The 13,886-nt window shown below is 36.8% G+C and overlaps 1 protein-coding gene across 16 annotated transcripts in view; it reads left to right on the forward strand.

The window, feature by feature from the left end:
- The first annotated feature begins 348 nt into the window (after window positions 1-348).
- Window positions 349-13,886, forward strand: part of nrxn3b (neurexin 3b) — an 812,755-nt gene continuing 799,217 nt past the window's right edge. For all 16 annotated transcript variants that reach the window (XM_079888939.1, XM_079888942.1, XM_079888947.1 and 13 more), the window contains exons 1-4: window positions 349-514; window positions 3,097-4,153; window positions 11,251-11,268; window positions 12,824-12,853. In XM_079888939.1, coding sequence (XP_079745065.1) covers window positions 3,457-4,153; window positions 11,251-11,268; window positions 12,824-12,853 — 745 coding nt within the window. In that variant the 5' untranslated portion in view covers window positions 349-514; window positions 3,097-3,456. The remainder of the gene's footprint in view (window positions 515-3,096; window positions 4,154-11,250; window positions 11,269-12,823; window positions 12,854-13,886) is intronic.

Below are 13,886 nucleotides of genomic sequence, written 5' to 3' on the forward strand. Positions count from 1 at the left end.
TGCGTTTAGTATCTGGCCAGTTCAAGAACTATGTCTATTCAGCACCATGGAGACTTCCCCAAATGCTTCCAGTCTTCCAGAAAACTCATGCTTGTTCCACAGTCGCTCACATCCGGGGCTTTCGTCATTTCGTGTGTGTGCAGACGATAGATCTTCTGGGGAAGTATGGTGTGAAATTCAGGATTAAAAATTGATATTCACCCATGTAAAAATACCTGAAGGGGATTCCTGACAGAAACCGTTGTATTTGTCTCGATACGTCTTTAAATGGCGTGTTTAATATAAGTAGTAGGCGGAGCCGCGAGCTCGCGAGCTCAGGACAGGCTCGAGCAACTCAGTCGAGCGGAGGAGAGCGAGCATTATCCCTGTTATCCCACTACTCTGGGTTTGACCTCAGCATCACTCCATCCGCGCTCCATCACTTGCAATGTGGATTTAACGCTTTTTTCGAGATCTTTTTTTTTTTACATAAATCGGATTTTCTATCGGTGGAGTACAATCTTCATCATATAAGGTAAAGCAGAACTACTTTAAGAGATATAGAGAGTTTCAAAAATGCGTTTAGACGTTAACTAACATCACATTATGTTATGTTATCATATTTCTGACAATTGTGTATTCATAAACGCATTTATTTTTCGTGTGTTTGCTCTGGGATAGCGATATTCTTCTAATGCAAATTTGAAAATTCATTTTTTACAGCATGAAATAGATTGCCACTTCCTATTTATTGTATCCTATAATTCCCATGACCTAAACATTTATTAAATAATTAATGTGTGTTTGAGAGATCTGCTGTCATTGCTCAGAGAGGAGACTGAAGGATGTATGCAGCAGCCTGATCAACCCCCATCTCTCTCTCTCTCTCTCTCTCTCTCTCTCTCTCTCTCTCTTTCTCTTCCCCTTGGTTAATAGTGCAAAACTTTCATGGCCTTCATGAATGGTAATGTAGCATATCAAGACTCTGGCTTAACCCTTTAATATGAAAATACCTCAGACAAATTAATTGACTGTGGCTCAATAATACAATTTCTTTTTCTGTCCTCAATATATTCCTCAATATATTTCTTATATTTCCAATTTCACAGATTTAATCCCCCATTTAAATAACATGTGAAAGATCTGAACATCAGGGTCAAGGTCAGCACAGCCTTCAGATAATATTTTGCCATGTAACTTTTAGAAAAAAGATGGCAAGGTTTTATTCCAAGTCATTTGACTTGAAAATTTGATATGTTTGCCAGAATGTCTGAGCTTCGCTATTGGAGACCATAGCCTGTCAAACCCCCCCCCAAAAAAACCTGTAAAGCCTCATAAAAGTAGTCCATAAGACCTATACATAGTGCATTGCAGTTTTTTGGCCATATGTTAGCTGCTTGGCAGTCATTTTTCCTTCTATGGAAAAGACCAGCATCAACATTTTGCAATAAATAACGGCCCTGTGTTCCACAAAAGAAAGAAAGACAGGTTTTGAAAGACAAGAGGGTGAGTAAATGAAGACAGAATAAGGTTTTGGGGAAAACTATTCCTTTAATTGGGAATCCCATCTAAAACAGTGTGTTTCAGTGCCTGTGCAGATGCACATTACTGTTACACTGCAGGTTTCTACGGCTTGCTCATCTGTTGTTCTTTGTGAATGCATGTCAGGAGGTATTGGATGACTTTTTGGTATTTTCAAATTGCCTTTTCGATAAGAGAAATTCAGATTCTGAGAATTGTAGAGACATTTGCTGGAGAAACCCAGCTGAGACTGACACAACATTGGAGACATAATCAGCATATTTATTTGTTGTTTTCTGTATCCAACATCGTGGCCTTGCTCACATAAAACATACTGGAAATGACTCTAAATCATTCAGGGCAGACTTTTCCTCTGATATGTGTAAGCTTTTCATGTTCTTTTGCCTTTTGGGAACCAAACGCAACACTTATTCTGTTTGAGTGAATTTTCTATGGATTATACGGAACATATTAAATAGAACGTATGCTTTTTCTCAAAAATCCTGTCCAAATGTCTTTTGAACAAGAATCCTCTTAGACTCCTGTTTCAGAGAGCTCTGATCAGATCTATATCATTTGTAACACAATAGTCTGCATTATGTTTGTAATAAATCCTCCTTGCCAGACCAATGGCAGTCGTCATGTGCCGTGCGTGAGGATCAGGTTTCGGGACGGCCCGTTCACAGTATAGTAGACTTAACAGGAAAGTCCTTCTGAAAACCTGTTCTCCATGATGCCTTGCCTATTAGTGTGGCATGCATGGGTAAATGTCTTGACCCTGGCCACTCGGCTCACCCTTTTCACCTTTCTTTCTCAAATCTTGTGGAGCACTCATTCTCTATTGAAACACAGACAAGACCTACTGTCACTCAAGGGACGGTGTTGGTATCAGTTGCCTTAATTCAATACCTGGCTGCCAGGGAGAGATTAACTATTCAGGGCAGGTAGTTAAAGGGGCTATTGTGTTGCACCGCGGTGGAACAGCTACGATTGGGGAGGCTTTTGTCTCTGGGGGCTTCATGTCAAAAGCAACAGCCAGGGCAGGGAGGGATGGAATTCGACACACACGTACAGTATCTCTCCGACAGACATCTGTCAACCGATCGCGTGTGTTGTAAATACTCAGGTGTTGTAAACAGCAAATATTTGACCCTGGATTTTGTTACTACTTGTATTTGCCTAAATGCAAATGCAGTTTTAAATATGAAATACTGTATTTGTGACTGATTAATTTTTGTTTTAAAATAGTAGCTTTATTTTTTAGTAAAAGCCTTTACTACTATTGGCCTTGTTCAAAAATATCTGTTCAACACACTAACAATTAGCATTTTTTACTGTTAAGGCCTATTTATACTATGTGTGAAAACAAATAAGCGTCATATTATAAAGATGACATGTTGCTTAACAAAGCAATATACAAATTGTTTTGTGCCATTGTCAGTTGATTAAACATAATTAAACATAACTCACAGAACTGAAGGAACAGTTGGTGTAAGGGAGTACAAAGGTGCTCACTGTATGTAGTATATTTGTCTGTATATTTAATGTACATAATGACCCTAAAGATGTTTGTCTCTTTTTTTTGTCCCTTTACAGATCAGGCAAAAAAGTCCCAATGTGGCGATATAATAGAATCAGAACCAGTATGGAGCATCTCTGTTTTAATCCAGGAAGTCGACTCAAGGGAGCATAATCTGTAAAGCCTCTCTTATAGATAAGTGTATCTGAGTGGTCCAGTTCTAATCTCAAGGCTGTTCGGTCTGGTACCCCTAAACAGGATTTAGGATAGCATGTGTCAAGAGCCTCAGTGACTTCACCTTCTTCATCCATATGGTTATCACCTAAAGGATTTGATGTTTCTTCAATTACCTCCACGTAATTTGCCATAAAATATTATTGAGGAGTTTTATTTTGTTCATTGCTAGAGGATCCCTTGTAGCATAATCACTGGTTACCATGCCTCCCCTTTGCTGGCCCAGTTGTGTACTATTGCTGCTCAGTACCTTCCTGAGTCTCGGTTTGGGCCTGGAGTTCACAGGCTTAGAGGGTCAATGGGCACGTTATCTTCGCTGGGACGCCAGCACCAGAAGTGACCTCAGCTTTCAATTCAAAACAGCTATATCAGACGCTCTGGTTCTCTACTTTGACGATGGAGGATATTGTGACTTCCTTCTCTTGAGCATTGAGGAAGGCAAGCTAAAGTTGCATTTTAGTGTGGACTGTGCAGAAACCACTATAACCTCTGGCAAGATGGTAAACGACAGTCGCTGGCACTTTGCAACCATCAGCAGGCACAACTTGCGAACGGTGTTGGTACTGGATGGAGAATCCAAGATGGACGAGGTGAAACCGCAAAGGCAATTCATGAAGATTGTCAGTGACCTGTATCTCGGAGGAGTGCCTCAAGACATTCGGACAACTGCCCTAACACTACCAGCGGCGAAGGAGATGCCACCGTTCAAGGGGATTATTACAGACCTGGGTTATGGGAATCAGGTTCCAACACGTCTGGGAAGCCAAAAGGTCCGGTTGGAGATGGAAGGCTTGTGTACGGAGAACCCCTGTGAAAATGGAGGCATTTGCAGCATGGCTGACGGTGAAGCTTACTGTGACTGCTCCAAAACAGGATATGTTGGTCATTACTGCAATGAAGGTAAGAACATTTACCTTTGATTTTCAGCACGAGTCTGGGCAATAGTTGTATGTAATTTATTACAGTGATTTATTTACAAGAGAACATAAGCAAATGATTAAAAAAATCAAAGTCAACACATGACATGACAAGACATGCTCAACTCTGAAATGACTTTTCTTGTTCGCTGATGTCAATTACTGTACGCGATATAGTTTAATTTTTGTCTAATTTTCCTGTTAAAATATATTTAATAAATATTAATAAAAATAAAAATAAATATTTGAAACAAGATACATGTACTTAAGAAGCAACACTTTTCAGAGAATATATCTCTAATACTAGTCTATTTTGTCTTGGCAGAGTGACACTGGCAGATTTTTTCACTTGTTTTAAAGGGGTGATGAACTGAGAAATCAAATTTTCCTTGAGCTTTTGACATATAAGAAGTCATCATACTATAAGAATATCCTGTAAGTTTCAGGACTGAAAACTTCCTTGTTAGTCCAATAAAATCTTTTATTGACACCAGGCACAGCGAACGACAGGTTTTTCAAAGTGGGGATCTATGACGTCAAAGGGTATCAAACACCGCCTCCGCAGAAGAAGATCAACACCTACTTCAACACTGCCTGTTTAGCCCCGCCCACCGATTCGCGCATGACATGAAACTCATTATAATATGCAAAACTGTTATCCAATCATAGCAGTGGGTGTTTACTTCCAAGTCTTCAATGCGGCACGCCCATAAAAACCATTGAAAATAGCCTATTACTTATTCATTTTGATGTTTTTGAATGTAAAAACCAAGCGAACGTCAGAAGTTGACCTCAGACAACAATATAAAAAAATAAAAAAGCCAGTTCATGACCCCTTTAAATAAAAGCAAGTGAAACAACATGTGCAGTGCAGTAAGATAAAACACACTTATTTTCAAGATTCATCAAATCAGGTCTTAATATCGAATGCAGTGTTACCTTTCAAGTACATTTATCTTGATATTTTTGCTGAAAAACAAATTAAAAAAATCATTAAGTTAATAATTTTTGCAGTTCAACAGTCCCCCCCCCCCCCCCCCCCTCCCCTTTTGATCGAACATTTAGTTTCACTGGAAATACATTGCATTACGGAAGTAACATGGGTCTTGAATTTAATATTGCCTGTTTGAAATCCTGTTTAATATGTAATTTCATTCACCCACCTCCAATCACACTTGGTGCATTCATTTGTGAAATTGTCATTGAAACAGTACTGATTGTACAAAAGCATGTAAAAAAGCATGCTAAGTATAACATTTTCACATAATGATGATATGCAGTAGACCCAAAGAGTATAAGACACTTGTCATACTTAAAACTGAAGTCATTACATGAATAAAACATGCAATTTTTTAAAGATAGTATATCCACACTTTCAAGTGAAACACTAATAAAAAAAAAGTTTAACAAAAAATTAATTAATTAATAAAATAATTTTAAAAAGTTACTGGGACACCTGTTTGAAGTTAGGGGAACTGACTTTATACATTCACTAAAGTAGTTTGCAATTTTCAAAAATAGTTATAAAAGTGAAGTTAGTAGAATATGCCATTTGTTCTAATGCAATGAAATGCATCCATTTTAAAGTGTGGTTTAAGTGTCCAGGATAGTCTTTGGGGTCAGTAATGCAATTAAAGGTGTCTGATTAGAAGACATATCAGTTTTTTGACTACATTTAATAAAATGTTTTGATTTTCGGTAATTATTTTGCTCATTGTATCATTTAAGGAGTACGATTGAGTGACAGTTTATAGAAATGATTGCAATGATGTTACATATATATTGTGTTTCACAGGGATATTTTCAGGGATATCCATCTTTGGTTTTTATTGTTTTATATGGTCATTGTTATAGATAAAATTATACTTTTTCCCATTAAATATCCAGATCCTGCACATGTTACAGACAATGGAAGGTACACCACAATTTCAAGAGTTGAACCTTTTTGAACTGCAATTAGGATGTCTATTACCTTATAATAGTAAATTTCTTGATTTAACAGTCAAGTTTCTTTTTCCAACTGCACTAGTGTTGAGACCTATTTGGGATTACTCTCACTGAAGACTCACCAGCAGGTATTAAAATATAAGTCTCTAAACTGATTATACTTTCCGAATGCACACTGAATTGCCAAGAGACTTTGGTGCTGTGGTTATGAGAGATTACTCTTTTAGTGTTGTGCCCTGTGTATAGTCTATAATTCCACAAGCATCTCAATTTATTCAGGGCATCCAGTCAGGCAGGGAATCATAGAACCTAAACTGAATGCCTGACTTATTGCATTTCGTGATCAAACCCAAGCCCTTTAGACTGATCACACCAGCCCTGTGCCTCAGTGCTCCTTTATAAAGATTAAGAGATAGTCCTCAGCGGCAGCGACAGGAGATTAGGCTGTGTGATCAGATCACCTTTGGATCTGTAGGGGCGCTCAGGGCTGGAGGGCCAGTGAAGGATGTTTCTTGCATCTCTGGCCTTCTGGCGACCAGCAGGCCTAAAAAAGTGCCCTTAATGAGGAGCCAGTCAGCAGCTGCTCAAGGGAAAACTGATGTGATAAATGTAGAGCTAGTGAACCTCTAATCTCAGAGCAAAGGTTTAGCTCGGGCCGTCCTATGCTTTGACCGCAGGCGTGGCTGTCAGGCCTGTCTTGGCTTCATCAGGCCCCAGTCGTGTCCACAGATTAATGGACATGTCTGATAACGGATTGCACTGCTGAGCTATGGGAGCGCTCTGTAATTAGGGGTGGAACGAAAGAGAAATGGCTAATTCGCTGGTGGGCGATGGGGGCAAATGATGGGCTTAAACTTGGACTGACACACTCTCAGAATCTCACAGCGTTGGCTGTGTTTAGGGTAAATTCACTATTTGTGGTAATTCACTAAGAATACATTTATAAATGTTTGTTTGTGCCTGCTATCTGGGTTTTTTTAGCACTCGATTCTCTAAAGAAATTATGCAAATCACGAAAATGTGCCAACATGGCCAAAAAGCTGTGCTAAATGTAATGTGTACTCCACAATTCCCTAGTTTGCAAGCCATTTCTTCTAAGTGCTAAATTGTGGAGGATGTAGCAGACTATACCCGTTCTCTGAAATGTGCTTGACTTTTTATTTTTTATTACAGTATATGAAAGATCAGATAAAAATTTTTACATGCCATCATCTTTTGGTTTTGCTACTTCTCAAATTTGTTTTATATATTATTGTTTTACCCTAGTCCTAGTGCCAGACCTTCAATTCACATTTATTTGTATAGTGCTTTTCACAATGCACATCGCTTCAAAGCCGCTTTACAAAAAGTGCATTAGTCCACATTACAATTTAGAGTGATCTGTTATCAGAGGTAACTGTCTAAGCTATGTTTTTCAGAAATGTACATATACAAATCACAGTTAGCTAAAAATGTATTAATTTAAACAATATAATAATTTAAGGCAGAAAGAAATAGCTCATTGAAGTAATTAATACTTGACCTTCATTTGTAGAATATGAAAATCCATTATAAAAATCATTTAAAACTATAATATTCTCAACAAAGACTCAAGTAAGCATAAACCATTTCAATATTTATTCTGTGAAAATATATTTTGCAAAAATCATGACAGTTCCACTACACTGAACGGTTTTGCCCTTGATAAAGTGTACTTGTTTACTAAGGAGACAAGATACTGATCAAGGTACTGTAAATATCACAGAATATTATATTGTGTGCTATTTTCCCAATCAAACTGTAATTAATAATATATAAAACAATAATTTGACCAATTATGCAAAAAGTGTGAAAATACTGAATATTTTAAATGTACATTAAATGATGCAGTTGCTTTAGTATGAAATTATCCTTAGTAGGACGAAAGAGGCAAATGATTTGATCATCATTTGATCAAAATTTTAATTTCCACCATTTTTTTTATTTAGCCTACTCCACAGAATGCATCTTTTAGAATAAAATAAAAAAATAAACAAACTATTGTGAGAGTGGATTAAAAACTGCCCTTAGCAGTTAAAAAACAGACTACCTATCTGTGTAGTGAATTCGTCTTTTAGTGCTGGTGCATTTTAACAGTCAAAACACAGTATGTACGAAAGTAACAATTGTGAGCTTATAAATAATTTAATAAGTTTAATGTTTGCCCTTGGTAATGAGCGATATAGGCAATCTGTCCAACCTGCACTTGTTTTACATGCAAACAGACATGGCAACAGGCTAGCAAAGACCCTCAGAGCATGCAGATGGCTCAGGAAAGCCGACCGCATACCTCAGTGTGTATGAAAGCACTAGACGGGCCACACCACCCCAGCTGGAGAGCAACCACCAGTATTATCATGTAGAAATCTGTCTTAAACTGCAGGCAGATTAAAACAATATGCGTTTAGCTGTATAACACATGTTCAGTCTGGCCTGGCGATGTGGATCAGAGGTTACCATTGGCAAACTGTGCCCCAGCATTTAGTTATTGAGATCACAGAGACCACATAACACACATACACAAACACTTTACTGTGAATTCCAGCAAGAAAATATTAAACCCTGTGATGTTTCTGTGTTTGTCACATTTTAGACGCACCCATTAGCTTTCCATCTGTTTAATCTCGGTTATTTGCAAGACACTGCATTACAAAGAAGAGTAGTAACTCAGTAATGATGTTTTAACCATTAAGAGGCTCAATGAAAAAGAACCATTTTCCTGTAATTAGCTGCACCTTATTTTCTTCACTTACGAGCTACACATTTTTAACCTAGCCTTTGACAAGATAAGAAGCAATTAATGCTGAACAGCATGCCAAAAAAAAAAAAAAAAAAATTGTAAAAACAATCGCTGTGGGCTTAGCTGTGAGGATTAAAACATATACATGGAAATATGACAGTTACTATAATCTTACTACAAAAGTAGGTCAATAAAAAAAAAGTGGAAAAGGACTAGCATCCTGATTCAGGCGCACAGGGCATTTGTGTCTCTTGACCCAATGCGGGCAAATGTTGGGATGAAATGTTTGGGGATGAAAAATAGAGCAAAGGATTAAAGCTGAGCAGCATGTCATCAAGAGGGATATGGTCACGTGAAGGCGATAAACCGTCTTTCTCTGTCTCTCAATGCTTCAAGTAACCAGCCAAAGTGACACTGTCTGGAAATCCGGTTCTGCACTCGTCTGTGTTTTTATTTAACAGTGGAGGCAGGGGTATTGTTCTAAGAAGCAGCCATTTTGTTGATAAAGGAGGAAGTGTTGTTGTCGAGACCAGTTTATTCAAGTCAGAGTCCAGACAGAGACCTGAGTAGGTTGAGTCCAAGTCAAGTCCATAGCAGAAAAGGGTTGAGTGGGTTTAGTCAAGATGGGTCTAAACGATTCAGACAGTGAATGCAAATGATGAATGAAGCCTGGTTTTGCGTCAATGTCATGCAAACCTCCACAGCTCACACATTGTCCAGAGAAACAATAGCGCAGAGCAGATCGAGCAGCACGAGTCGGCACAGACCACAAAAAGACCATGAAAATATGGTCCTGTACTCAGATTTGAGTACTACAATACTGAAAAGAAGAAAGATAAGCTAGTTAAGAAGTCTGGTGGGGACACCAGCACCATCATCCTTAACACATCATGCTGGCCGATTCAACTTTTCAATTAAACTTAGACGTGAAACATCAGACTGTCTCTGTTGATTAAATTTACCAAAAGTGCTGTAAGCCAAGAAACCCAGCGAATCCTGAAAGCTTGACAAGTGTGTCCTAAAAGCCTGTTGTAAATGTAATAAGCCAGGCAGACCAGCTATTATTTAACAAATAAACTGATCATCCTCTGGTTCCAACCCTGAAAGGACGACAGGAAAGAGACAAAAAAGCTCAGGAAAACAGATTCAAGATAACAGATGGAGATGACTGATTTTGCATGGCCTTCAGAAAATCCATATGATTTTTTCCCAGCCAGAAATAAAGGAGGCTTATGGGAATACTAACTAGGGTGCGCAGTGTACAGTTTTTGCCTTCTGAGATGGCAAATTTTGGGAATCATAAAAGATTTCTTTCCTCATTTGGTAAAATTATCAGTCTTTGATTGCTTAGTGTGACATGTTCAACAATGGCCGATTAATTGCTTTTCTGAAGAATTCCCTCTGATGAAGCAGGGACAGGCATAATATTAAAAATGTTTGTTCTAAATTGTCTATATGAAATGCAACATTTAGCTCAGCTGGTAGTGCATTCTGCTCGCAACACCAAAATCATGTATTTAATTCCCAGGTAATGTTACCAGAGAACTCGTTAAAAAAAAAGAAAAAAAAGAAAATGTATTCCTTGAATACAGTGCAAGTTGCTTTGGATAAATCACCTGGCTAATGCATCAAATGTTAAATTGGTAGGTTGTTGACTTTATTCCCAGGAAACACATAAACTTTTCAACGGCGTCTGTGTTTGAAAAATTCATAAATGTTTCGTACAATCCTGCAAGAAAAAAAAAGCACAGTGTATAGTTGATCTTAGTCTAAAGTTTCAAATCTCAAATGTCTGGTTTAAGGTTTTACAGTATGTAATTATTTGGTTGAACTGTGCTGTTCTCCTCATGCAATCAGTGTGCATTCATTTAAACTGGTTTATTCAGAAACATAAAACAACTTTGGATGATTTACTTGGATAGCTATTCACATATGAGTCTTCAGTGAGAGTAATTCTTTGTGTCCACAGCATGTCCTGAAATCCACAAACCTCACAACCTCGTAAATCCACATGGTCCACTTTGGACAGCTGGTTTAGTAACCTGCTTGGATTTATGGCCTCATCCAGTGTATGTGAGGAACACTGTGGCATTCTGGACACTATACAATATCTCTGCAGCGATATTCTCAATGTGATGGAGTGATTTGAAACAATAATGTCAATCTGTTTCTCAGAAAATGGAACAGATATTATGGACTTTTTCTTCCACAGGATTGTTTTGAAATAGGCATGCAAGGGACAGTCCTGATCCCTTGCATGACAAACTGTTTAAAGCTAAAAAATGAAAGTTTTGCATGACAGCCTCCATGCAAAGTCAAAAGTGTGTCTAACAGTTGAACTTTCTTCCTTCCCCTTTGTGCCATCTTCTCAAAAGCTGTCAACAAAACTCCTGGTAAGTGAGTCTTAGGCTATGAAAACACATCACATACTGTATAAACTTAGCTAAAAGTCAGATAAAGAGAATTAAAATAATGTTCCATTCACTTAATAGACACTTTCACACATGAAGCCATAAAACAGGACTCCAAATACATTGTGCATGCACCCCACATACCCTAGCATACAGTTAATTTAAATATTTTCCTCTATTAAGGTTTCAGTAAGCTATTTCAATGCATTTTTAAATTACACCGAATTAAAACTTGTTTGTGTGTACAGTGTTTAACATACTATTACACTGGTCATTTCCTCCCAGCTTGCAGTTCTCCTGACAGACTATCATAGTGTTTGTTGTCATGTTGTACTTCAGCACACTATCACAGTGCTGGCAGTGAACATAATCCTTGTTTGTAGTGAAATACTCCCACACCTCATTAAGTTGAGCTCTTTCCATTTTTACAAGCCAAGGCTGTGTGTCATGGAGGTGACGACGTTTAGCATAAGCTATGCATTCTTTCTAGGAATCAAGTATTTAAAACAATTAATACATTTTCTATTAATAATCATCAACACCCCTATTTCTACTAGAAAGATGGGAGTGCACAATTTATTTGGTGTTGAATGCTACAAGTTTGCAGAATTTTATGGCTAAATTAATTGACATGATAAAAGTAAATAACTTTTTCAACTGAAATTTGCGATTGAAAAGTCGGAAAACCCTCAAAGCTGGCAAAATATTTAAATATGAATATTTAAACATTTAAATTTCTGACAAAGGCTGTATGTGTGAAAGCATAAAATTACACAATCTGCTTAAATATTACAATAACGTATTACTATTAGGGCTGTCAATTATATAAAAAAATAATCAAATTGATTACATTATGTTGATTAATTAATCAACAACAATAACAACAACAAAAAACACATACACAGCTGTTAAAAAGTTTTGGGTTAGTAGGTTTTTTTATTTAATTAAATGAAAAGTGACAGTAAAGCCCTTTAAATTTAAAACAGAAAAGTCAAAGAATCCTAAAAAATGTATCATAGTTTCCACATTAATTTGAAGCAGCACAACTGTTTTCAACATTGATAATAAGAAATGTTACAAGCTCACCAATCAGCATATTAGATTGATTATGGCGATATTAGAAGGATCATGTGACACTGAGGACTGGAGTGATGGCCGCTAAGAATTCAGCTTTGTCATCACAGGACTAAATTACATTTTAAAATATATAATACAGCTGTTTTACATTTGTAATAATATTTCACAGTAATTATTTATATGTATTTTTGTTACACACATGTAATTGTACTAAATTAATTGACAGCCCTAATTATTAGCACATTTGTTCTGGATTAGGGAGTTGTTATTATAAATGTTATTGTCAATTTCTTTTCTGGATGAAGCTTTTTTTAATTGCAGAAAGCTTCAGCTTTAGTGTGATAGCCATGGTTTGTCGGTCAGCAAACTATGAGTGGTCTCAATACCTGAACAGTATTGGTATTGGTGTTCTCAAGTTTTCTCTCTTTCTCTGTCTATCACGCTCATTGTTTTCCCCAAGGGTTCGCACATATGGTGAAGTCTCCACAAGGTATGCTCTGTCTTAATTCTCTCATTGCACATTTTCCAACGTGTTTACATTTTTGTTGCGACTTCTCTTGCACGTGCATGCTGCTTTATGATTGGCTCTGCCCTCGTGACACTGCATGATTATTGTCCTCTTGGTGAATTATGTCATTTCTCTCTGTGATACTGCGGTGCGGTGAACTGACAGGTTACAAGTGAGGTTTTCTCAGGTTTGACTCCCCCATGATGTTATAGAAAGTTACATTCTCTCTCTTAAGTTCGACTACTGCTGTGCCAACTGACCCATAATGTACAATCACTGATCTGCCCTCCGTATTACTAAGATATCATTCATAGACTGGCAGAATTACTATGCAGCTATAAATAATATATTCCTGAGTTAAACAGAACAGCTCTTCTCTGAGTGAACAGTGCTGAAAGGAAGCAAAGCAGGGAATATTAATAGAATGACACCTTTTAAATAGTTTGAAAGATTTTTCTTTTTAAATTTGTGGTATATGAATGATCTGCCGTGATGGTTTTGTCCCAAACTTTTAGATAGTGAAAGAAGGTTCCGAAAATGTTGGTTGTCAACTTGTCAACATGTGAAGGTCAAACTCAATATATTATAGTTTGTATAAACATTATATTATTATTTAATATAAAATGTTATATTATACTTTTATATAATATTGTTTAACATAAATTAAAAGTATTTTGTGCCATTTTGTAGTCCCAAAATGTTTTATGTTAAAATGGATAGAGTTAAAGTACAATTAAATGCATATTTCTAGTATAATAAAGTAATACCTAAATAGGAAAATATTAGTATACTTAAAGGTAATAATATATAAATAGTAAACTAAAAGTATAATGTTATGTTCACTTAAAGAAAACTTACAAGTATACTTGCATTATAAAACCACATTAACCTAGTTGTTTACTGAGAGTACACTTCAAAATGTACTTTCTTATACAAAAAAAAATTACTACAAGTATTAAAATAGTAAACTACTAGTATACTTTTAAGTTCACTTGTAGTACAGATGTGGTGCAAA

Source organism: Squalius cephalus (genome assembly GCF_949319135.1).
Source record: "Squalius cephalus genome assembly, chromosome: 12".
Classification (NCBI taxonomy): Eukaryota; Metazoa; Chordata; class Actinopteri; order Cypriniformes; family Leuciscidae; genus Squalius; species Squalius cephalus.